We start from the raw sequence: 26,897 nt of genomic DNA on the forward strand, positions 1-26,897 counted from the left end.
CTTTTTTTAAGCAACGCCTGCTGTATTTATTGAAGTTTACTTAGACTCAGGCAATAGAGTTTTACACTTAACTAGCCACGCATTTTTCACAGAGTACAACGGCACAGAATAAACTGTGTGCAATTAGAGAAATATGCTGCAAATCCAGACCATCGTTGGAAGTGAATATAGGCTACTTCAGAACCACGGACAGCAACACACTGCGTGTTTTAGGTTTTGTGATATCAATAGTGGACGATATATTAAATAAATGGGGTGGTTAAGGAAACTGTTCAAAACATGGCCAAGTCGGACCTCATATAGATATATTGTTCTGTTTTTGCTGCTTTTAAACCCCTATAAGATTATTTTACAACATACACAGGCCAGATGAGGTTGTAGTGGGTTTATTGGAGTGATATTCGACTAGTAGAGCATAGGTCTATCACATGATTGCTGCTGCCGCTCTGTGCTCCGCGTCTCTTCCTGAACAGAAGGCAGTAGCAGCAACCGGGGCTCCATGTAAACACGCCGCGCGCAGGGCTTTGTTTCACACACACACTCACTCCGCAGGTATCTTCCCTCTAGTCATGCCATGGATATTTTGTGGCAATATCAGTTTCGAATCATTCTACTCGGGGATTCCACAGTGGGCAAGTCCTCGCTGTTGAAGCGTTTCACGGATGGAATTTACAGCGATGTGGCGGACCCGACGGTCGGGGTAGATTTTTATGCCCGCTCGCTTGACATCGAACCCGGGGTGAAAATAAAGCTCCAGCTCTGGGATACGGCTGGCCAGGAACGATTCAGGTATAATGAGGTGAAATGTATCTTAAATAGAATATATCTGAGCTAAATATGTATACAGCCATAGTCCTTCAAAGACATTTTTAAATAAATAATTGCCCTCGGTTTAATGTCGTGTTTGGCTACTATTCTCAGTCCCTTTAAATTGAATATGGGCCATTTTCCCGTCTCGTTAGCATGTAATGAAATGAGTTTAGACAGCGGAGAAAGGAGGCCAATAGAAGATATTACGATGTCCTGACCTGTATAACAACAGGACACGGCGACTTACATCATGCTTTCATGGATGATGGGCAGCCTCCTCATATTTAGGCCCCAGTTTGATTCCCTCATATACAATTTCCAGGCCTTCGCGGGGATGACAAGTCCCGATCCAAATCTATTTGTTGTTGTTTTCATTGATCTATCCTGTTGCTTGCTCTGCTTTTCATGCCCACTGTCATGGATCATTTCCTATAAAGAACTCCTGTGTCTGGAGAAGCTCTTAGATCTGCTTTCCCTTTTGAAGCCTCTGAGGGTGTTTTCCTCCAGGCTTCACTTCACTTGTCTTTCACTTCTGCCTATCTGGTTGTAGAATCTGTGGTTTTTAAAGCATCAAATGCAGAGATCAGAGTCTGTATGGCATATATTTTCATAAATAGAATGATATAATGCACCAGATGTTATGAACCAAAGGATCCTTTGTGTTTTTGTATTTTATTTCACTTGATGGCATTGTTTAGTTTCCATTTAATTAAGCATTCACATTGCAAGTTTTGACTTCATAAAATTACAGAATTTTTTTAAGAAGCCAAGAGAAACAGACCTTCCATAGCAATATGACTTGGATATATTTATTAGACCTGTACATTTCATGGACTTTGACCACAAAAAAGTCCCAAATGTTGGGTGAGGTCCAAATTTATTATCAAATTATGTATTATGCCATTCAGTGATATATTACCATCATAAATGAGGTCCTGACACAATTCACTTAAGTACACAATTTACACAATTTATTAAGTATGCTTCAGTTTTAACATATTTAACTCCCCTCATATTGAGCACACAGTCTCAATAAGTAGTTTCATCTGAATGGCAAGGCCAGCTAAAGCACAGATGTAACTCCATGAGTCTTACTAATGTAAAACACCAGTAACACAGCTTTGAAAGGAAATTCTTGTGTCATTTAAGTGGTTAGCTTGCAAATAGACAGTTGAAAGACTTAAAAGAGAGCATGCAACCACATTCCTTGACTGACTTGGAAAACAGTCTGTGAAAATTGATTTGGGATTGTGTCAAATGGGACTTGATCTTATCTTAGTTTCTGCTGTCTTGACATTTGAGCTTCACTTTGGCTATAATATTTAAGTTTGTTTTCTATAAACTGATTAACGGGAACTATGACTACTTTTCTATTGTAACTGAGCACTCAAAGCGCTTTTTTATACATGTCCCATTCACCTACACACACTCACACACCGAAAAACGCATCAGGCAAGTTGGGTACAGTATCTTGCTCAACAATACTTTGACATGGAGACTGGAATACCTGCTCCACCTCCTGAGCTACAGCCACCCCTTTTCTTCAAAGACTTGATTTGACTCAGGGTTTGACTTGACTTGCTTTGGCAATTCTTAAGAGAAGACTTGGACTTACCTCAAGTGATATGAATTTTCCACCACAAAAATGAAACTCATATTGTGATGTTACAAACAGCAGTATAAGGGTAGTAAACTGGTAGGAACCATCCAAGTTCATAGAGCTGTCCAAGACATTTAGAAGTTATAAGTCTAGAGATGTTTGTCTTTGGTTTCTAACACCAGTAATGTGTCTTTCCACCAGGTCTATCACAACATCATATTACCGCAACTCTGTAGGTGGCCTGCTTGTCTTTGATCTCACCAATCGTAAAACCTTTGACCATGTGAGGGAATGGCACAAGGAGGTGAGTGAGCACATCCTGCCTCACCACATGGTCTACATCCTCATCGGCCATAAAAGTGATCTCAACAAGGACCGGAAGGTGAGCAGGGATGAGGCAGAGCAGCTGGCCGCTGAGCTGGGCATTCGTTATGTGGAGACATCGGCCAAGTGCAACAGCAATGTGGACCGGGCCTTTGAGCTGCTGACCAGGGACATCTACGAGCTGATGAAGATGGGGGAGATCGTCACCCGTGATGGGTGGGATGGCGTGAAGAGCGGCCTGACTGCCAAGGTTCTCTACTCTGCAGAGGATGAAGAGGAGTTGGCCCCTCCATCAGCTGAAAAAAGCTGCCACTGCTGACTGAGAAGTCTTTGTGTTCCGACACTATCCTATCACACCAAGAGCTCACTTTGTCTCACAGCCGATCATCAAAACCAAATCACTGAGGCTTAGCACCCTGTGATATCACCATCCATCACTTCCTCACCTTGTGTTTTGTGCCCTTTCTGTGTTGATTTTTCAGACCATTATTTTCAATCAGGATGCGAGAGTAAATACCAATGTGTACCTGTTGGGAAAGTATTGTATTGTTCATTTGATATGATGTAGCATGAGTCGAGCTGTTTTGAGCCTCATCTTGCTCAAGAAAAAAAAAAAAAAGAAAGCATGCCAATGTGATCAGGTGTTGTTGCTTAAAGTGTAGCCAGTACTCCTTTTCATAGCAATGGAGCTAAAGGACTACTGAGCATAAGAAAGTACAAATGGACTATTATGGTCTGGCATCATCCACATTTCATATGGTACTATTATGGGTTTCTACTTGTCAAAAGTTTGTGCAATGCTTTGCCTGCAGTCTTAAGTGGCTGTAACATTGTAAATAATAGTTAAATCTATAAAGATGAGAGCTAAAGGTGACTGAAAGCTATTTAATTCATAGTGTGAACAGTGCACTCTGCAATAAGTGTCACCATATTAAATCAATGTGCTCCTCCTGCTACTGTAAGCTGTGTGTGCACTTATGCCAAATTGACCTTTGACCATTCTGTGAATAGATTAATAATGTTTTTTTTGTAAAAAGGTAGAGATTATTTGTAGTAAAAGTGTATACATAAACATAGATTATTGTAATTAGACTAAGTGTAACATACAACATTCACAATAGCAGTAAGTGGCAATGTGAGAAAAGGAAGTTTAAGGTCTAAATATGCCCCATTGATATAGACATAGACGATATGCACAGCAAAAGCTAATGAGCTTTGATATGTTTATTGCAGGCCTCTAAACTGGCTTTAATTCAGCTTATCTGGGCCATCAGCCCAACAAATGTCATGTCATGAAACCATGACAAAGGATTTAGCTGCATTTTCTGCCTTTTTTGCTTTCATTTTCTTTTTGCTGTACAAATGAACCTGATAAAAATTCTTTGTAGGGCCTTAAAAGTGCTTAGAGAATTAGAGAAAAGCTCTAGCTTAGCTTAGCATAAAGAATTGAGAGTAGTAACATGTTTAAGCAAAATAATTTTATGTTTACATTCATGGTTGCCAAAGTGCGGCCTGTGGGACAGTGGTGGCCCTTGGTAATGTTCTGTGGCTGGATCAAAACAGAATCAAAAAAATAGAGCATTTGTTGTCTGTTTTTGTTCTGGACAGCTATATAAAACACAGTTAAAGTTGTCAAAAAATGTAACAGACAAAATTTCAATTAACAACTTATAACCCCTCCCTCTGAACACCAACTAAAAGGGTTTGTGTGTATTTTTCCTGTATGTGTATCACTTGCCTACTGGTTCCCTAAACTGGCACTTTCTTGTTTAAACCGTGTCTGAAAAGCCACTAAAATATGAAGTTACCAAGTTTATCTATTACTCTTCAACAGCTGGAGGCACTCAACCAGTTAAGTTGTTAATACGCAACTGTTTTCCAAAGTCACTAATGTAAGTGTTCTGTTGTTATTGTGTTTTTTATGATGTTTTTAGACCTGTTATATAAATGTGACAAAGGAATTTCCCATTATTAATTTTCTCACGCTGATTTTACGCACATAAATATAATTCTAAAACAACAGTTCGGAGCTGCAGTATACCCACACCCAAAGTCACTAAAATTCCTTGTTAGCTAACAAATGTGATCAAATCTTTGTTGTGACTTTAGTTTTTCTTTGCTGGCTGGAGACACTCAAAAACTCTCTCCAGAATCCCTGCTGAATTATTAATAAGAAAAAAATGATGATTTAGACTTTTTTTTTAACCACAGATTCAACAAGGAAGATAAGCTGTGCATTTTAGAGGCGCTAGTATCGCTAGCTATTGTGATAGCTGTCACTCCTGCTTCCAGTCTTCATGCTGAGTTAGCCTAGTTTGCCTCTTTGGCCCCCACATATCAGTATCTTTTCAGCAAAATCCTAAAGAATATTAAATGTTTTTTGTTTTTTTAAGGGCTACAGTAGTAGACTATTTTATTTTAGAGCTGTTATATAAGTATAACAGAAGAAATCCCTTTTATCAATGTTCAAAAGCAGAATTTTTACCAACCTATATATAATTAAGAAGTGCAAGGTAATCTTGCTCACATTGTTTGTTAACTAACTAATGTACTGTAGATTTTATTCAGCTGTAATGGAGAATGATTGGGTGTCTGCACACATGACTTCCAAAACCTGCAGTGAATACCTTTAACAAAGAGGATCATGAATTCCTTTAAGGCTCTAGAGGCTAATAATTTGCTGCTTACCAGCCTGGATCTTGTTGCGTACAGTTTGCTTTCCCTGGGGCTTCTACAACACACACTACACTGTAAACAGCAAGAAAATATGCATTCTAATGTTTTTACTTAGCATTCATGTGACCAGTCTGACACTTCTTTTTCATTTGTCTGAGACAGTTAATAAAATGTACATCATGTGGTTGCAGCTTAGTATTTGACAAGGAATGTATTCTAACTCATTTCTGCAATCCCCTTTCATTTTTCATTTATTGTTTTGCACTAATTCAAACTGCATTTTTTTTCCCTGGTGAAAGTCTGTGTTTGTTTGACAATCAACTGTTATCATTTTGAGTTCTTGGTATAGGTGAGGAATACAGTGTTGGGGTGGCGAGCCTTGAAATCGTGCTGAATGAAAACCAACCAGTCTGTACAACTACCTTTCTCACTTTTGCCTCTAAGGGTTACATTGTATTGTATGATACTGTGTGTTAGCACTGTGCTGTGAGCGTTACTGACGACTACAGACTCGTGTAGTCGGGAAGAAAACACTGGAAAGACAGGAAGAAGTATTATTTTGAAAGATTGAATCTATGGGATAAAAAGACCAATTGAAAACTTATATATATATATATACATATACATATATATATATATATAAATCAACTACAGCACAAACAGCACTACTGTAAGTAGTAATATTACTACAATGAAGGTGAATGACTAACTTTCAGTCCAACTCTAGCTTCTCTCTGTGTTATTTGAAAACAATTTGTGGAAACATTCTTATTTGCTTTCTTTCCAATCTCTCTTTCCCAGTGAGATGACAAGACTGATGTGACATTATCTTCTAGTGTTCTGGAGTCAGGAGGCAGTTAGCATAGCTTAGGGTAATGACGGTCTCCATCTGACTTATTTCAACAAATGAACTGCAAAAACACCAAGCAGCGAACACTTCTGACCAAACAGACTTCATAGTTTGAAGACATTAAGCTGAATCGTGTAGCAGACACGCACTTAGTTTACAAAATCTTAATTTTTGTCTTTGACTTTTTCCAAACCCGAAAAAATGATTTAAATATTGAACTTTTGGTGCCAACCTAACGTGTTCCAGGGGATGCACATGTAGACAAATAATCTTTAATTATTCTATCTTCAAATAGATATATTTCATTCTGCCAGTTTTGTTGAACGTATGATTTAAATGTAGCTTTGCTGTAAAACACATACTTCCTATCGTTCCTTAAGCATCACTAGTTTATTGGTTTAGTATCCCTTTTTACTATATTACACTTGGATTCAGCTTCAGCATTATTTGTATAATATATGTTAAACTGAAATCCAAAGCTATTCTAGCATCTTTTTTAATGCAAAAAGGAAAACGGTAGCTCTATTCAGTTTATGAAAACCTGTGTTACTAGTTTGTCTTGCTTTACAAACTGTGCATACCCTTGGCTGTGCTGTTTAACTCCTGTTTACTTTCCACAAAGTATTTTTATGTTTAAACATATCACCAAAATTCTGTTTAATTTTTCTATATAGGAACATAAATAGTAGAAGATCATTATTCACTTCTGGCCCAATAATTTAGCTTCATAAAGTTCACCAATATGTAAATGTTTCAGTTTGTATATGTAAGTGGAGTTATCGTTCTGGAACTATTTTTTGGTCAATCGAGCCAAAACCTAACATTTTTATATTTTAGTTTGTGAGCAGCTTTTTGGAATACAAAAACTGGCAGTTCTATCTCTTTACTGACCACAGAGAATCTGTATATCTGTGCTTTAGACTTTAACACCTGTAGAAAGAAAAGGTAAAAAGAAAATAACCTTTTTTTCTCCAGTACACATTTTTCTTCTAACTGACTTAACCACTGCTGCTTTCTCTCTTTATTGTCCCTCAAACTGGGCTTTAGAATCAGTAACCAACTATTTCCGTGGAACATAATAAATAAACATCTATTGCCAAGAGGAGCCAGAGGTGACTAACAGCATGAAATGCTCCAAATATTCTATTTAACCAATCAGAAATGTCCTGCTCTAAAAGCCCGACCCCCTTGTAGCCCACTGAAACTTTGAAAAGTATTACCAAAGCTTTTTACATGCCTCTGTGTATGGACTTTTTGGTCGGTCAAATAATTCTTCCCTTTTCCTTACTTTGACAACATAGCAAGTCCATCCAAAGGTCATAGTCACTGTTGTTCCTGTTGTGGAAAAGCAGCTATTGATACCAATTATCTCTCGTCAGTCTTAGAAAGAAAACAAATAAGAACATTTAAAAAAAGACAGAAAAAAGAAACAAATCACCCATGTAATTAATAGTGTCATATCCAGTGAACTGATCAAAATAATCACAGGTAGGGTTTCTCTACCATGTAACATCAACAGTACAGCTTCTGATCCCCCGATGGTCATGTTCCACAGTATTACTGAATAAATGTTATTTATTTTTATGTTATGTATAAGGGATATTGGTTATTAAATGAATAAATAGATGTACGTTGAATATTGTTTGGACTGGATGGTCTTCTTAAAAAGGATTTGGCGCCCTCTTCTGACAGATTTAAGAACCATCATCGTTGTCTGGATTTGATTAATTTATGGTAGTTAGGGTAAAAATTTGGACAAATGTTGTTGGTGAGGTCGATCCAAACCAAGAATTAGGACCTGTATTACACTAGGTTAGCTTTAGAATATTACTGATGCCTCAGCAGATGTATTTTCTTCAGCTATGAGAACATCATAAAAGATCATTGCAATACTTAAATGTATATGATCGTATATGCTACTATTCAGATAACTTAGTAAAGGTCCTCAAGTTGTGCCTGGGAATCTGAGCAACAGAGAACACGAACACTGCACACACACACCACAGTATTATGATCTTTCTATTGATGTGTAATTCACTTTTAATTCAGCGTAAACAGTATATGATAAAATTAAATATAACAAAGTTTTATTTTTCAATTAAATTCGGTAATCTATGTAAGGCTCACGGAGAGGTCGAAAAACTGTGAAGATTTTGTAATCGCTCTTGAAAGAATCTCACAAAATCTCACGATTACGATTGTAACCATGTAATTGACTTTCCCACATTGCATGAATGCAACATTAATTCGAGTGCATGTAGCACCCAATGGCAGCATTCAATGTCAATTGCCCCGCCCTTTTTACCCATCATGCTTTTCGGTGTCCAAAACTAAATAGCCAAATACGGTCAAGTTTTTATTCCCGTTGACTATATAAATATATAAATGAAAGATAAAGGGCTGATTTGTCGTGTTTAGTTATACAAAATATTGTGAAAGTTTTCTGTGCCAACTTGAGGGTTATACATCATGAACCCTGAGTGAAGAATAGGTTACCTCTGGTGAGCTCGCAGGATGTCCGGCGTAGCTGTTAAAAAGGGCTTCTGCCATGTTTGGCACAGGAGAGGTGGGGTCTCCACTTCTTTTGCGGAATCGCCATCAAGAGATTTCGGAAGCATAATTTTTACTTCTGGGGCTGCCGATGATCACATGTCTTGGCGCCCCAATATCTATTGTCAACAGGAAAACAAACCATGTTGGGATACATGTTCGTTATTGGCGATAATACACATAATTCCCGCGTTGCAGAAATAAGCATTTGTCTTCTTAAGTTTAATATAAGTATGATAGTACCAATATGATCTATGTAGAGTACACTCTATTATAAATTAACATACAAGTCTTTGAGATATGACCAGATAAAACATATATCAAGGTAATACCCACTTATTCTCGCCTGCATATATAGGTTCGCTAATAAGGAGTCACAGTGTTGGTTAAAAACCTGCGGTTTACACAGGGTTTACACGAGAGTGAAAACAGGGCGAGCGCTGTTCAGCAGGAAGTCGAACTATAGCTACTGAGTGCGCATGCTCCGCAGCTCTCCTCTATCTAGGGATGCGTTTGTCTTCTTAAAACGGTAAGAACGAGCTATTTTTTTACTGTGTGTTTTTAAATATACACAACTGTAAAATAGCGACCGCTCTCACCACACAAGCTGTAGTTTTAGCGGGGTGGTTTGGGTACATTGCGGAGGGGGTTCAGTCAGCCAGGCTCGAACTGAATGGAGGGGCAACGCCGTCGCCGTGCCGTTGTTTGCTGTACGTGCCGCCGCACAGGGAGACGTCATTTTGAGGGGGAGCGGAGAGTTAAAATGCAGAGTTACGAAGGGACGTACGGTTCATAGACAAGCGGCACGTAGCCGTCACACTGTAAATGCAAAGCTTTACCCGTCTCGGGCAGTGGAGTTCACGCTATTGTTTGGATTCCCACACATCAAGTTACGCCCTTGTGTTAGCAGTAATGGCTACCGCCGAGCCTGGTCTGAGGAGCTCCGACGGCGAAAAGTAGTCAGCTGGCTAGTGCGGTAGCGATAACCAAGCCAACTTAATAAAAGTAATTTATCTGCAGCAAAACGTAAAGGTGTACTTTTAATTGAGCTGTGAATGGTTTTATAGCCACTTGTTGGTTAGTAGCCCCCAAAACACATAAAACTGCGGTTTCTAACGCCTAATGCGCGTGGGAAAAACCCACTCTTGCTCTATCATACTAAGAAAATTTATCCGTTAAGAAAATTTATCCTTTAAAAAAAAGTAGCTTGCTTTTCTGACTATCGTGGTTTCACATTTCGGCAAAACACAGCTTCTGAAAATTTACTAGCCTATATAATCTCGCGTGTATCCCTTACGTGCACACTAGCAAACCGTTATGTAAAAATTACTTCTATTTCTCCAGTTAATATTAGTCTCAAACAACCAGTCAGGCCATTTACAAAACGCGGCATTCTTTGGTTTGAATTAGCTAAGCTCACCTTACTTGGAAACATCACGTCAACATTGAAATAAGATTTATATTTTAATCTTGGCAGATATTTTTCCAATCCAATTTAAAGTAACATGAGTTCAACTAATGTCAGTAGCAGAGTTTCGCAAAGAGTGGGCCATGAAGCGAGGAGCTTTCCTTCAACAAGTGGTCTCTAAGAAGTCACTAACAATTAAGTAAAAGGAAACAAGTAGTTTTGTGTAATTTAGTTTTTAAATTGCATCAAATATGTACATTTAAACAGAGTTATTAATAATAATAATAATAACAGGATTTGAAAATTTCACATTAATCATCTTATGAGTATTTCTTGGGGCACAATTGTCAGATTTTGAAGCAGGCTACAATTGTCTGGATAATATATACAGGGTGAAACAAATAGTGTTAGGTTGTTTTTGTTGTTTATTTTTTAATCAGCTTGTATATAGCTGCATAAATATTAGAGATGGCATGATACCACTTTTTTATGTCCAATACGATACCAGAAATTTGGATATCTGCGATACCGATATAAATCCGATATAGCGTATTTTATAATCAATAAAATGTTTTTTTTAAATATCTTGTTGCATTTTGTATAAGTTCATACTCAAGTTTAAAAAACAAAGCAAAACTAAAGCTATTCTGTTATACCTGTATGCAAAAAATACACTGCACCCCAAATATTTCATAGATCAGAAATACTGATCAATCTAATAAACTTAAACCTACACCATCCTCCCTATTCTGGTATTTTAAAGAGTACTTAGTGGAAATATTAAGCAACCTAACTGATAAGGTTGCCAACTTCGAGCAAAAAAGGAAAAAAAAATATAGGGAACCACCCCCACTCTCTGCCCTATAATGTTTAATTGATATAATCAACTCTAATTTAATGCACATGTAAAAGAAAACGCACAGAAATCAATAATTTTTCTATAATAATTAAATAGATTCAACATCCTTCTTCATCAGAATTGCAGACTGCACAGATGGTACCTTCCCAAAGGAAAAAGTACTATAGCTTAGTAGGTTATAAATTTGACTTTATAGTTAATAATGGATTTCCATACATTTTACATCAGATGAAAACTTTGGTTGTAAGATTCAGATAATTATTTATTAAAAGCTAGACATGACAATAAGAGAGAAAAGTATTTCTTTGTGCCGCCCTTTCCCTGTTAATGCCCTACCTGGCCCCCTGGCAAAACTTGGCTAGACCCGCCACTGCACAGTTACCAGCCGTCAGCTATGTAGAAAAGGATCCTGGTGTAGAAAGTAATATTAAATAAATTCTAACAACAGCTTGTCTTTGTGGCGCAAAGTAGGCGATAAACTAACAAGAGAGACGGACTCGCGACAGAAAAGCCGATCAGCTGATCGTTGATCAGTTTCATGATTGAAGTAGCAGCAGGAGAGGGAGAGAATGAGAGGCAGTCGCTCCCAGCATTCGCTGGGAATGCTTTACAAACATTCAGAGATGAACTTAACACACGCTTTACTTATCTGGGATAACTTTCTCTGAGATTAAATTCCGGTTTGGTAGCGAGGCTCCAAATCCCCAACCAGACCACCGACAGGTCTCGCATGCCACAGCCGCTCTATCACGACGCATACTCCTCCGACGTGCTAAGGTTATGAGCTGGGTTACGCTATGTCGCAAGTTTTGTGAGGTGCTTTTGAGTGGATTGGATTACATTTTTTATTTCTCTCCGATATCCGATCCAGTAATTTAGGTCAGTATCGGACCGATACCGATACATAATATCGGATCAGTCCATCTCTAATAAATATTTGAAACTTACCAGGATTTCTTTTATCTAAGCCACTACAATACAAAAACACAGCTGAAAGTGATGACTCACAAAAGCTTATTAGGATCTGGCCTTACACAGTAGTCAGCCAAGGTAAAGAAGTCGATTGTAGTAACTAAGAAATTTTTTTTTAGTAGGGTCAAACTTCATCAGGCGTTTCCTGTTCTCCAAGCACAGTGGTAACGTTTTATGGAAAGAACAATGAAGGCCCCACAGTTCCTGTCAAAATAAATAAAGGTAGTCCAAATCTTGAGGTCCAACTTCTGCTGTTTTAGCCAATACAGCTGACTAAATCTGAGTAAATCCAGCTGATGCCAATATATGTTACATAACTAGTCTTTATTATTTGTAGGCACGTGTGCACTTACATTCTCATCTCAGCTGGAACACCTCAATGAATTGAATGTAATCAGTGCAGAGGCTCACAAAATATTCAGGCTTTTTCTTTGTCCTTTGAGGACAAAGTTCGCTAACTCATCAGTCATCTTGGGATGCCTAGAGATACTTCAAGATGGGTTATCAAAGTTTTCTGACTTTAGCTCAAAAAGGCTTTAAAAATATTTTATCCCCTTGAGGTTATTCTGCTCCCACCCTCTTTGAGCTTTTTTGGAATTCTGCTATAAATTGCATCTTAGTATTTTTGGAGTGTCACATCTCTTTCTTATAATGTTATACAAGTCAGTTAGCTCACCCGATGTTAGCTAGCAGAAGTTAACAAATATACCTATGGTGGGCTTTTAAAGATGAGTTAAGGGCTCAGATATTCAGTTATTTGTAGGTGAAGCATTTTTTTCTTAATTTCAGTTTGAACTGAAATGCAAACAATCAGAAAACTGTACAACCTTTTATAACCATCATCTGACTTTCTTTTTAATATATTTATGGCCTTTCAGATGAACAAACCCCTAGGTAGCTGTTGCACAGAAGTGGCCCCCTCCCTCTAGTCTACTTCAATGAGTGTGATGGCGACCACTGATGAGGTCACTGTACCTATGGGGGAAGTGGTGATGGTAAAGGACGACAGTGGTGAAGGTGACCCCGATGACCCTAATAAGACTCAGGTCATCCTCCAGCTCCAGCCAATCACCACTGGGTATGTACTGAGAAACTACAATTCACTTCAAAGTTGTATAAGACCACAATCAGAGCTACAGAGATTCCAGATGGTTAGTCATTTGATGTGGACATCGGGTCAGTTGGAGGCGGAGTCGAAAGATTGCAGCGGTCCCAAATCAGATGTACACACTGGAACTCTTTCCCATGTTGCTGTCTGTGTTTATTGTGCTATGGTGTGTTGATATCTGTGCATTCCTGTATTATCCTTCTGTGTTACACATTTCAATGTTTTTTTCCTCGCTACCTAGCCTGACCTGTCTCCCCAATGGGATGTTTGTGTATTGTATGTACGGTCGGCAAGGTCTGTCATCTCGGTTGTGGGCAAAAGACCTGCAACTGACAAATAAAGGCTATCTCATCTCATCTCATTTCCCATGCTTACTCTGTTGTACCAGGAGAAAATGTCCCAACTATCTATCTTTTCAGAGACGAGTCTGCTGAAACAGATGCGGCTGTCATGGCTGTTGAATCTCATCCAGGTAAGTGGTTGTCACTAGAGCAGGGCGATATGACCAAAAATATTTATTACAACATACATTTGAAAATTTGCGATAACGATATAACTGACGATATAATTGACTCTAGACAAAATGCTTTACAACTCCACAACTTTAAAAAAAAAAAAAACCCATCACTGTATTTTCACTTAAACAAGCAGCTGTTTTTTATGTGCATTAAAGTTATATAAAAATGTAACAGTGCAAATTCCTTGCTGACAGTTTAACCAAAAGGCATTTCCAGTGGAAATTGGCCGACATATCCTCAGCATAAACATGTATAATATCCACAAAACTTAAAAAGAGGTTATACACACACAATACGGTAATATTATGTTGAAGCACAGTATGTATCACTCCGCGAGGCTCCTGCCTACGATAGCCGTAATGCTCCAACAATCCATCAAGCGGTGCGGGTTTGTAGCTTAGCAAAGTCGTACTAAAACATTTGACAGATTTTCGAGCGCCGTTTACATAAAATCGTTTCGAGGTCAGTAAACACAACCAGAATTCATACATAAGGCACACGGGATTATAAGCGGCACTGTCGATTTTCAGAAAAATCAAAGGATTGATTTGAAGTGTGCCGTATTTTCCAAACAACACAGTAATAACGACGGCCCGCTAACATGCTCTACCAAAAATAGTGCTTTGTTGTGTATCTGACGGACGAAAGCTAAACCAGTTCCACACCACTGAAGCTGCAGAATTTTTACAAACCAATTCTGGTTCATCTGTTTCCTTCAACGATCCGCTTTCGCCCTTCTCATTCTCCGTCGCCGCCATGCTTTTCCCACCATGTGCGTATGAAAACAAAAGCACTCCACATGCGCGTTTTACCCATATTCTATTGCGATATTTCATTTTCTTATTGTTGCCCAACATTATACCGGTATTACCGTGAACGGTATGATATGGCCCAGCCCTAGTTGTCACAATGATTCAGACAACTTGAGTGAACTTAATGATCCATGAGTTTTGCAGATTCCATTACATAAAGCTTGTTGGTAAATGTTGCATACATTTATTCCCTGTAGAGCAAACTGAGGGAGACGACGTTGAAATTGGCTGCCCTATAACGTGTGGTGACTGTAAAGCTGTGTTGCTAGTGAAAAAGTTTGTGTGCCCAGGAATCAATGTGAAATGTGTGAAGGTTAGTATCCCTTTTTTTCTTTTGGCTCACATGGAGTAAAATGACAAATCATTAAAACATTGCCAAATATAGCAACGTGACAACTAGGTCATTCAATAGTCTCTGAGCAGGAAATAAACATGTAGCGCTGACAAGTGTCCCACTATATCTACAGAGTCATCCAGTTCATTTCTTCTCACTGCAAGTAGCAGGTTTCAAATAACCATGCTCCAAGCAGACATGGATGAAACGACCGAGCAGTTATGAGATAAATGTTCTCGTTCATGCTTTCACAACAATGCTCATTTTTTGATCGCAGTGTTATGAGTTGAATTACATAGGTCAGACTGTATTTGTAATGAACTACTAAGTCCATTCAATCTTCTGATCCACATGAAATTCTTTGTTGTCTTGTGAGCATCGAGCATACACTGCCATTAAATAGGAAGTGTAGCACTGAAAAAACAGAATTCAGTACATCGCATGAAAATTATTATTTAAAGTTGAGAAAACTTATGCATATTTTATATTTTTTTCTCCTGATATAAAACAGTAAAAAATTATTTCGCTATTCTAGCTGCTACAATTGCTCGCATGATTCACGAACCACAGCATATCTATTACATTTCATATTAAAGGCCAAAGACAAGACATATGATACTGTAATGTGTTGCTTTTAGTTATTTCTGTTGTTTCATCATTGCACTTATTGAACATATTTACTAAACTGGCAATCTCTCCACTAGTATGAAGACCAGTTGATCAGTCCCAAGCAGTTTGTGCACATTTCTGGAAAAGCTACTCTGAAAGACTGGAAGAGAGCCATCAGGATGGGGGGAGTCATGCTGAGGTGAGGGGATTTATTTTTGAGACAGAACACTGACATACTATGGCCCTTAGATGAGCAAGTGCTGGTTGGTTGCACTGCACCACGTGGTAATGAGTTGAGATGTGACTCATCCATCTAGAATAAATATTCAAATGTTCTTCTGTGGCTCTGTGACAGGAAACTAACGAGCCACTGTTGCCTCACTTCTGAGCGCGAGTGAGATGATAACGATAAACCACGGGCCTTCCTGTCTCTTTGACTGGTCGAAATAGATTTTTCTATATCATGTTTAAGCTGCGCTTGTGGAAGATGTTGCCTGTAGTGGAAAACCTGACTGTGATCTGCGGCATTGTGTCTTGTAGATAAATTCATGGATAATTATTTAGTTTCAGGGATACACTACCGTTTGGATGAGTAAAGTAGACTTATTTTCTTAATGTAAAAAACCCTCTGTGTGTGCTGTGACTTAGCCGTATATTGCTTCAGTGATCACATGGCTTTTGGAAGACTGCACTGCAAATAATACAGTTTGCGTTATTATACACACTTTTCAGTTTCTTGGATTTATTTGACATCATTTGACAACAATATTTTATCTATGCTTTACATCTTGTGTAGTGATCAACTCAGTTTGACAGATATTGAATAATTTTCATGCCTTTGACATTTGTGTCTGGACTTGGATAAAATTAGTTGTTGGTGGCAGGGAAAGAATGAGCAAAGTGGGTTTTTTTTCACATTAAGTTTTCTATTTCAAATTGATGAATTGTGTCACAGCTATTTTCAGTCTCTCTTGCAGTCTAAAGGTTACTAGTCTGTCACCAACAATGTGCAGGGTTAAGATTCTCTTTACTGAGTAGAACATCTGTATATGCGCCACTGATGCACAGGAGAAGCAGAGGATTTTGACTATCAAAAAAACCCCTGCAGCTTTACATAGATGCAACAGTGTCTCCTTCTGACCAGTGACTCTTATATGGTTACTGGCAATGGCACAGCATCTCCTGTCATGTGGACGCACTGCAGGCAGCCAGAGCCAGAAGGTAGTAGCACTGGGTGATCCTAAGTCTCAAAAGCAAGAAAGCTGTGAGCCAACAGATTCTTTTTTTTTCTAGGTTTGAAGTGTTTGAGAAGTAATATAGCTTCTATAATATAGTTAATAATACATTGTTTACTAAAATAATCCCAAAATAGACATTCATAAAGAAATTACCCTTACTTTAAGCCCTGTACACATTTCAGGGGACCTGTTGTTTTCTGATCCAAACAAACTATTCGTCTCAACCTTGTTTCCAGAAATGGCAGATGTCCAAAGCTAAAGCTGTACATTATTTGCTGCATGTGAGAAGGCTAACTCTGAAGAACGTCTTGAACATTTAGGAGTGAAGATATTTTTCCTCATGTACTGGAGGAGAGCAGAAACAATCCAGATAAATGTTTCTACCTTCATCACAACAACAGCTTAGGCTAAAGTAACACGTGCCAGACGCTGAAGTGTATATGACAGTAAATATGTCATTTATAAGGATTTAAAATATGATTTTACATTTGACCTTTCGCCTCTGGTTCAAGAGCAAAATGTTAATCTGAAGGTCAAAGTGATAGTTACACTACATAGAGCTATTTAAAATCATGCTTACTGCCACTGTGTGTACTGACAAGATGTATGTATATAGGAAATATAAATATGATATAAAAACACATTATTTTATTATGACTCAACCACTGAAATATAAAACATGTGTATAATATTCCTTGTTGAGTATTGTCTTTTTGGGGGGGGGGAGATAAACTTGTGATCAAAACAAGTTTGGGTTTTTTTATTGAACATTTAAATGAATTTACTAAACAATGAAATGAAAGCTACACATTCAAAATAATACCAAATAGGATTTCATTATATTAAGTAAATACTGCCCAGAGAGTGAGCTGCCTTGGTAGAGGGTTGTGCTCTCGCAGCACTTGTTGTTTTACAACTGTTTTGGCTGGAGATCAGTGATATAATGCAGTCCAGCAAAGCTGGCAACAATCAGCACTAAAACACAGCATTAAATTAACATGTGGAATAGCCCTACAGCAGAGTTAAAATAAGAAAGTGGAAATAAATGCAGGAATATGCACACACTTAAACCAAGACCAACATTTTTCATGTTCTTGTCTCATGTCCTTGGCATGAGACAAAATAGTTGGGACACATTTTATGAAGTGTCTTAAGGCAGTGGGCATAAAACTCCTTTTTTTTGGGGGGGGGGGACTGTTGTCATTCAACCAGGAAATACTTTTCAGAGATACACAAAGACAGAGAGACTAAAAATAGCAGCAGCTTTAAAACATGCACCTTCTAAAGCTTCTATCAGCTTCACAGTAACTCTAGAATACAGGTTTGCACAGAACACCAACTGTGGATTTTGCCCTGCCAGTATGGAAAGGACTGCATTTAAATGCATACAGATATTGCAGACGCACTGCTTAAGTCTGTTGCACATTTTATGTAAACGTCTTCTAATATTCTCTCCAGGATATCTGTGTGGGCAACTCTCAGACACGACTTAGTTGTTGCACTTGACACAGTTGCTCTTGTGGTTATTAGTTCCAAACAGAATAAGTGTACTGAAAGAAAGGCACTGCACTGCCAATCAGAAAATGCTGGTCAGTAATGGATCTTCACTTCTAAAAGATGCAAATGTTTTTGACAACGATGATAGCATCTCTGGTCAAACAAACATGTTTTCCCCTTTTTTATATATTTCCTCATTTCTGTTCTCCAGAAAAATGATGGATTCCGGTCAGCTGGACTTCTACCAGCACAGCACTCTGTGCACTAACACATGTCGCAGCACCAAGTTTGACCTTTTAATAAACAACACACGCTTCCCTCCAGATGGCACCGGACTTACCACACCTACATCCTCTCAAGGTAAAAATCAGAATATAGTGCATTATTGTGTCTTACAATATAAAGCGCCTTGAGGCAACTGTTGTTGTGATTTCATGCTGTATAAATAAATTTGAATTGAACTGAATAGAAGGTGCAGTGAATCCAGATTTGCTCATTTAAACAGCAGTGATGTTATATTCCATAACTGAGTATTTTGTTATATTTGTTGTGTTTTTCAGTCAAAAGATAGGTTTAACATAAGGGCCACTGACTGTTTCTACTAGGCACAGTTACGAGTTTACTTCTAAACCCTTATTTAAAAGTCTTTTATGCGGTCTGCGTTTTTACAGAAAAGAAACATATGAGCTTGCTGAAAGAATGTGGAGGTTTTTTAGTGTCATGGAAAACAAAGCAGGAGGATGATGCTGGTGGTGGAGCTCTCCACAATACGAGCGTTTCTCTAGGCTACGTCCACACGTACCCGGGTATTTTTTAAAACGCAGATTTTTCTATGCGTTTGCACCTTTTGTCCACACATAAACGGCGTTTTCGGTCACTGAAAACGGATATTTTTAAAAACTCCGGCCAGTGTGGATATTTTTGAAAACTCAGTTTTTGCATTTACGTGTGGACGAGAAAAACGGAGAAAGCGCAGAAAACGCTGCGTCAAAGGTGTGCGCATTTTTTGACGTCACACTGTGCGCCACGTTATTGTTTCGGTGAAATGAATTTCTACAATACTGTTACTGTTAATTGTACTCTCTGCAGTGTTTAAATGCTTACATATACACACACAGTTACTGTCCCTCCACACATACGACTCGGTTCTGCTTCTGTGCCCCAGCTTTGTTTACTTTTTCCCACCGAGGCTTCTAGACTTCTGATTGGCCAACATTTCTGCACGGTTAGGAATATATCGCCACCTGCTGCTTTGGCATGTTCCTGGCAGCGTTTTCCTTCATTTCTGCCTTTACGTGTGGACGGGATTATTTTTTAAAACAAAAACGGTAAATCTCAGTTTTCAAAAATACCCGTGTACGTGTGGACGTAGCCTTAGACTGAAAATAAATGTGTGCAAACTGCACAATGTGTTTAGGTGCACCTGTGCGCATGTAAACTATTATACAACAAAAAGCTGCTTCTGCTTTTCTAAACAAAAATTTGATAACACAACAACAGTGAAGATGACATTGTCATTAGTGGTGTAATTTACAGCGCAGCCTCTCCTCTCTGTCTGACGCAAACAGCACAAAATCGAGACATTGAACCCAGCTGGAGAAAACGAGAGCGTTGTTCTAGAGTTGACAGCAACGGGGCTCATTGCTGTTACCTTCATGGCTACAGAGCCAACAGCAGTATTATCAAACCACCTGTTCAACAAGCTTAGTGGTGAAGAAAAGCAATATTTTCACCTGCTTTCATCCAACACTGACATGTTTTACAGTGACAGCGCAGCTGAATGAAAGAATAATTTAAAAAAAAATCTGTCTGTATGCAGACAAATTGTTTGTTTAGTTTGCCTTGATCTTTTATGTTTTTATAATTTCCTGCAAACTACTGCTGGGTGTGCACACTGTGATCAGTGTTTAATACACTGCATATCATTTAATGCTTTAGATTATTCAGCCCACACAGAGAAATGATATGATACAGAAAAATGCTAATAAACTGTGAGACATGATGAAAGCTGCCCAGCAGGATATAAGGTAAAATTAACAACAACAAAAGAAAAGATCACTAAAGATAAAGAAGTGTGGTGGGGGAATGTGACACTGAAGTTTGGCTCCCTCTTAAATCCAGAATTGCATTTAAAATTCTTCTCCTCAGTCATGTCTGTTGTCTTGTACAAGTTACAGGTCAGGTGATCCTGGGTAATGGTGGGGCAGCTGCAGAAGACCGAGCAAAGGTCCTTAGCGGGAAGTCGGACTGGAGCTCAAGTTCATCGGAGTCTGCAGACAAAAAGGGATCAGCTGAGATCTCAGGTAACACTGAGCACACATCCAAACACAGATTAAGAGTATAATAACAGCACAGAGATGGAAATCATCTCCAACAGCATAGATATATGTAACACTGTGTACACTAATGAGTAAGATTGCTCTGTGTTGTCTGTTTGTCCGCAGAGGACACACTGAACTTTTGGAAGGGCATTGCAGATGTGGGTTTGTTGGGCGAAGTGGTGACCAACATCAACACGGAGCTTGTGGAGCTGTTAAACAGCGTGCAGCAGCGCATGGATCCGGCCAGCCTACAGGACACAGGTACAGAACGACGCCAACATGCACTGGGAAACTGCATCGCCAAAACAGAGGCGTTGTGTGGGACACACTCTGACCTATGTGAATAAGAAATGCATGGAAAGAAGGAGCAAATTCAGCTGCTGTTGGAAACTGAAAATGACTGTCCAACAGCAGAAAGCTTTTTAGAAAAGCTTCTTTTAGAGTAATACCACACCAATTTACTGTGCAAACAGCTGAATCTGTTCCTCCTTTCTGACTGACCAAGTATTTTTTTTTGATTGCTTGCTGCACTGATCCCAGATTCCTGTCTGGTAGAGGTGGCCGTGCTCAGTAACCTCGCCCAGGTCTTCGATCTGCTTGATGTGGTCAAGAAGATTGTGGAGAGGAGGAAGCAGCAGATGGATCCCAGTCAGGAGCAGGTGCTCAGCATGCTCACCAGTGAGTACAGAACACAAACAAGGCTCTACTTCAGGAGCTGCCACATAGAGCCGCTAAATTTATACGAATTTTATTTAAATCATTTGGTATAGAGCCAATTCTTAAAAACAATCATGGCTTTAGGTAATAAAGTAAAGGGTAATTGAATTAAACTGCAGTAATCATGTGAGTCTCAGTTAGCAAGGACTTTTGCAAGAGTGGGAAGGAAGATTTCTCTTTTAACAGGAAAGGAGGGGCAGCCTTCTGCTGATGGGGATTGAGGAGATGAAGAAGGCAAAAAAAAAAAAAAAAAGAGCACAGAGAGTGACCCTGAATAGCTTATAGAAGACATGCTTAGTGGATCCTAGGAAATCCCCTAGCAGCCTGAGCCCAAAGTAGCATAACTAAGTGATGGTTAAGTGACAGTTGAGGTTTGAGGCTAAATTCAAAACCATCGAAAGATTGAATTTGTCTCCTGAATCCAAACTGGCTGCTGGTTCCACAGGGAGGGGCTTAACAGCTGAAGGCTCTGCCTTTCATTCTACTTTTGGAAATTAGGAAGTGTAAGTGTTGTACTGGGATAAATTGGTACTGTGAGGTCTTCGGGATATTTAGGGACAATCTTTTAGGACTCCGCACATGCCAGTGAGAATGATCTTGAAGTAGTTTCTGGTAGGAAGACATGTGGTCATATGGTACACTTGCGCTTGTGTCCTGGATGAATTGTAGCCTTTTCAGGGACCTTTTAGAGCACCCTGATAATCAGTAGTTACACTAGTCCAACCTCTATGTAACAAATGCATGAACTAGCATCCCTCTGAGTCAGGATGTTGTCATAGTGCAGAGACAAGTGAAGGTAATCCTAGATGTCTGTTTAATGTGTCAGTTAAAGAAAAACCCAATCAAAGATGACTCCAAGGCTCCTGACAGTGCTATTGAAGGTCAAGATAATGCCACTCATAGTAAATCGTTGTTTAGGCATGTTTCATGCATCAAATTTAGCAGCTTGGGTTTGAGTCCAACCCCTTGCTGCATGTCTCCCATGTTCACGTTCCCCATTTTTCCTGTCTACTCCTCAAAAAGGCAAAAAGCCCAAAGTCAATGACTTTATTGTTACATATATGCAGGAAAACAAGTTACTTTTGTTTGTTATTGGTGAGAGACATGAGGTTTAAAAGAAAAAGACAAAAATAGAGAATCAAAATTTGGTTTCAGTCCATCTTGAGTTCCATTCTTTGATTAAGCAAAATTCTTCAGACAGTTGTTCTAATTTGCAATCTTTCAGTTCCTGATTGTGAGGCTGTTGCTCCCAAATGCACTACACCATTACCCAGCAATAATTAAAAGGTTGTGTGCTGCAGATCATCCTTCACAGTCATCATTATTATCACTATATCATTTAAAAAAATAAAATGCAGCCACATTCACACTATAACTGTTCTCTTTACACATTTTTCTGATAAAATGAGCAGTGACACAGGTCAGTGGCAGCAGCTGTGCTGTGAGTCTGACTATATTGATAATGAAGAAGAGTGATGACTCCCACTGCTCCCATCCGAGGTAATAACAGTCAAGATCATTTTCCCAGATGGTGTACAGTCTTGCTTCCTCCATGACTGGATATCATTTTTGGGTTCTTATTTTTTTATTTATTTACCTCTGTCTCCAAGTCATTTTTTAGTTGTCATTTATGGACTAAGTTTACGGAGAATTTAGGGGTATTTGTTTTAGTTTTTTTTTTTTAAATTTTTTTATTTTTGTCACAAACAAGGTAGGATCATCGCTGTATAGAAATTAAATTAGATTTATCATTTGCCTGAACCAAGACAGCGATGGTCTCGGTTGGCCCTCCTTGAACCCAGAGGGAAGCAAATGGAAGCTTTGCTTTTATGCTGAACACTGATGGAGAGTTAACTGGCTACATAGAAAATAAGGAAAAAAATAATTACGTGAATGCAGAAAGACGCAGACACAGTTTGCATAAAGGATCCAGAGAACACATAAGAGGTTTGGATATCTGGTTAATATTAGTCACTTTAGAATCACCAGTTAACCCAACTCCATATGTTCTCTTTGGACTATGTGAGGAAGCCAAAGTCCCAGGAGAGAGCCCAGCAGACATGGAGGGAACATCCACACAGAAAGTCCGCGACTAGCTGGTGGATTAGAACCCAGTACCTTCATGCTGTGAGGCAACAGTGTTAACCACTACACCACTGTGTCACCCAATGTGACAAAGTTCACACTAAATACTTTCTGTTGCCAGTCAAAGTTAACAAATAACAGCTCTGGTGGGTAACGTCGTAAATCAATTCAGAATCCTAACAGTCAAAATTCCTGTGTGAATATATTTTTATTTCACTCACATCTATCATGTAACTCAAAACTGTTTTTGAATACTTAAAATGAAGAATGACGTTTTTATTGAGTCAGGGTTTATGTTGTGAAATTAGATTTGACATTTGCTGGATTATACATGCCTAGCCTGTCTGACAAATATTGATATTAGAGATCAATATAAGAACGTGCACGTTGTAATCTTGTAAAAATTTGCCCGGCTGAAAATGAATGCATTCTTGTGGTTGACTCAGCCCTCACTGTTAGTCCTGTCATGTCTCTGCAGACCTGGAGGTGCAGCTGGAAGAACAGAAGAAGCAGCAGCAAGTACGAGCTCTTCTCACCTGCCCCCAGCCTGCCAAAAACAAAACTTCCACTAAACGCCCGACCAAGCGGCCTCGACTCCAGAGACCTGCCTCCACCACCACCCTCCTGACCACCTCTATAAACCAGCAAGCCACTCTGCAGCCTCAGCAGTTCACCGTTCTTTCGCCCATCTCGCTGTCCTCAGTGGGGCAGCCATTCACCGTGGCAGGCCTACCTATTGCCTCGCTGTCCCAGTCCTCCAACACAGTCACATTACTCCCTGCCGGCTCGCAGGTCTTCACCCGCTACATGGTGGCTGGAGATGGTAAGACAGAAACCATCACCCTGCATCCGTCCTCAGGTTTGACACTGGTTGGCACTACCGCTTTGCAGGACTCCGGCCAACTGGGCACAGTAATGAGCCCCATGGAGCTGGTGCAGCTAAGCCAGCAGGCCAGCGGTGCAGAGGTGGTGCCCATAGAAGGCCAAGTGGTAGACGGCACCATGCTAGTGCAACAGGAGGTGATGCAGGGGGAAGTGGAGGGCAGCCAGGAACACACGGTCATTGAGATCAATCCAACTCCTGTGGAGCAGGCAGTGGGAGTGATGGAGCTCCAGCTGACCGGGGAGTCAGGCAGAGAAGGGGCCACCATGGTGGTCCAGAGTGGGGTGGAGATGACCATGTCAGCAGAGACGGAGGAGGAGACTCAGCACCAGCTGCAGGAGGCACACACTGAAAGGGTTCAGGAGATGCAACTGGATGCTAGCGGACAGCTGTCGCACGTACAGATAGTGGTGATAGGAGAAAACACTCAGGAAGAAAACAAGGTCAAATAAGACACAACCATCTTTATCCAGCACAGCAGGTATGAACTCATGGACTGAGCCATCACGGACTCGACAAACTGTAAATACACAGGATTTCTAAATCCACAAATTGCCTTGGACTAAAACCAAGCTTTAGGGTAGCCATTTTTCCTTTTTTGTGTCTTTGTTCATGCTCCGCTAAGCTTGTTCATTTTTATTGAAGCAAAGAGGGATCTGCAATATATGAAATGCTTCTGTTTGTTTTCCAGTTGAAGGTTCGAGCATATAATGACTTGGCTCTAAAATGTATAGTTTTGGCCATTATTTCTGTTCTTTTTTTTATTTTAACCCTGTACTCACCAAAGTAACTGCTACTGAAATCTGGGAACACTGGGACTGTGACTTCAAAGAAACTTGTACGCTTTAAAATCCACAAATTTTTGATGCGATAAAGATAAATGTATTTAAAAGCTTAACACGCACAGTTAGATGATGTTGAAGTGAAGCAAATGCTGTGCGAAATCCCCACTTTTACTTTGATTACAATGTCTACATAGAGTTTGGAACAGCACATACTTTGATCTTAAAACGGTGCACATATTTTGTTTATGAGCTGTTCCACACCATCAGTCTGGTTCACATCAAACTGTTTCACACAATGTCTTCATGTCTCTTTTTTCCCGATTAACCAGACAGGCACAGTAAAATATCCATCAAACATTGTTAAATATTTCATATCCTGACAGATAAGATAAGAGAATACTTGGATGTTTTACTTGAAAATGACCTGAATTATAAATATATTTATTCAATTTTCTGCTGATGGACTGATGGTCCCTGGGGGTCTAATAAAAAGGAAAATAATGGCCAAAAGTATACAAATGGGATCTTGTCTTTATGAACTATAATTTTACTTCAAGCCTCTGTTAACAACCTGAGGCCATAGAAAGCACTGTAACAGTAAAGTCAACATGGACGGCTTTAGAAAAGGTGCTGATGATCAGTCAGATTGGGCAGCGGCAGTCTGCAAGTCCCTTCTGTTCATCAGACTCGTTACCAGTAACAGTGTTGGTGTTACCTGAGGCTAGGAGGAATTGCACTCTGTTTTGCGTGGTAGTTTGGCAAACTGTTTTTGTTTTTGCACTGTGTGACATCCTCGTGGGACTATAGGAGGATGTTGGCAGTGATGCCTGCTCTCGCTCTCAACACTTCAGTGGAAACAGACTGAACTCCTTACTGGAGCGGTATCATTTATCCACATACTGTATTCTCATCAGTTTCATGCTGCCTGATAAATCTTCTCCACTCTTCATTTATTGTGAACACCTGTTGCTTTTTTTCCGTATCTTGGATGGTGTGAGCTACTGGACTGATTGTTCAACTGAGGATATAAAAGAACATAATATACTCAATGTCAGACTTGCCTGTATTTTACACTTGTCAAGTAGTATTTTATTTATTAGCTTTCAAAACTGAAGTTTAAGGAGCAGATATGGGTTCATTTGAGCTCTTGGTTAAAGTTCACATCAACAAAAACCTGTTCATGACTTGTGCTTTTTCCAATAATTTAATTTAAAAAGATGAGAGTATTTGCATACTGACTTTGTAATGTGTTTTAATATCAGATTAAATAAAACCAAAAAAAGATAAGTAGTATTTCTTTTTATTTCACCACCAGAGTGCGCTGTTTGATCACTCCACTACGGGCTTTAGACGATCTGCATTAGTAGATGGTGGAAATGGTCTGCTGCTATAATCTCCAACTGCTCCATGTGTCAGACTTATTGTGGAGCATGACTTAATCTGGGCTGCTATGGACTGATGTGCAGGCCTTCTTGGAGGATGAGTCGTGCTGACAGGGCACAGGGCTTCACTGGTTATTACGTTTCGCTGCTCTTGTAGCCCTTAACGCTCTCCGACAGGCTACATAAGGGGAAGGCGTGAGGATTTTGGTTGAGTGCAAAGACAGACAAATACACAACCACAAGGCTGAGAAAGACCTAGACGACCTTATTATATGTGGAGTACAAAAAGGGAAAAGGCATCAGTGGTTTGATTGTCAAGCAGCTGGGGGGCCCGGTTAATGCTAAAAGGCTGAGACACTGAAACAGTATAAACACTGTGTGGTGTGAAAAAGGAATAATCATGAAGTGTTCAACAGACTGCGTCGCATTTTTTGCACAAGACAAAGAAATCAGGCTGAGCGCAGGCATCAGTTGCATATCTGAAATGTCTTAAAGTCTCTGGAGGCGATAAAAGGTTGTTAAAAGAGAGGTTACCACGGCTGACATGTTGTCGGTATCA

At 39.4% G+C, this 26,897-nt stretch overlaps 2 protein-coding genes and 1 non-coding gene across 4 annotated transcripts; all 3 read left to right on the top strand.

Annotated features, from left to right (window-relative positions):
* Positions 1 to 415: 415 nt before the first annotated feature.
* Positions 416 to 5,594, top strand: rab42a (RAB42, member RAS oncogene family a). Its single transcript, XM_085148389.1, has 2 exons — positions 416 to 789; positions 2,612 to 5,594. Exons 1-2 carry the CDS (start codon positions 575 to 577, stop codon positions 3,051 to 3,053), a joined length of 657 nt encoding a protein of 218 aa, XP_085004515.1. The 5' UTR covers positions 416 to 574; the 3' UTR covers positions 3,054 to 5,594.
* A 3,198-nt stretch (positions 5,595 to 8,792) lies between these two features.
* On the top strand, positions 8,793 to 8,925 carry LOC146493616 (U11 spliceosomal RNA). The gene has a single exon (XR_014872165.1). It is a non-coding gene; the product is annotated as a U11 spliceosomal RNA (small nuclear RNA).
* Positions 8,926 to 9,047: 122 nt separating this feature from the next.
* Positions 9,048 to 26,243, top strand: gmeb1 (glucocorticoid modulatory element binding protein 1). 2 transcript variants are annotated; one of them, XM_085148384.1, is made up of 10 exons: positions 9,048 to 9,339; positions 12,928 to 13,127; positions 13,577 to 13,629; positions 14,685 to 14,800; positions 15,526 to 15,629; positions 18,377 to 18,525; positions 20,337 to 20,468; positions 20,610 to 20,747; positions 21,027 to 21,164; positions 23,767 to 26,243. In XM_085148384.1, the coding sequence occupies exons 2-10, from the start codon at positions 12,988 to 12,990 to the stop codon at positions 24,621 to 24,623; spliced, it is 1,827 nt and encodes a 608-aa protein (XP_085004510.1). In that variant the 5' UTR covers positions 9,048 to 9,339; positions 12,928 to 12,987; the 3' UTR covers positions 24,624 to 26,243. The 2 variants fall into 2 exon arrangements, with proteins under 2 accessions (XP_085004510.1, XP_085004511.1); XM_085148385.1 differs by having other exon boundaries at positions 20,343 to 20,468.
* The last annotated feature ends 654 nt before the right edge of the window (positions 26,244 to 26,897 follow it).

This window comes from Neolamprologus multifasciatus, chromosome 22 (assembly GCF_963576455.1).
Source record: "Neolamprologus multifasciatus chromosome 22, fNeoMul1.2, whole genome shotgun sequence".
In the NCBI taxonomy this organism is placed as follows: Eukaryota; Metazoa; Chordata; class Actinopteri; order Cichliformes; family Cichlidae; genus Neolamprologus; species Neolamprologus multifasciatus.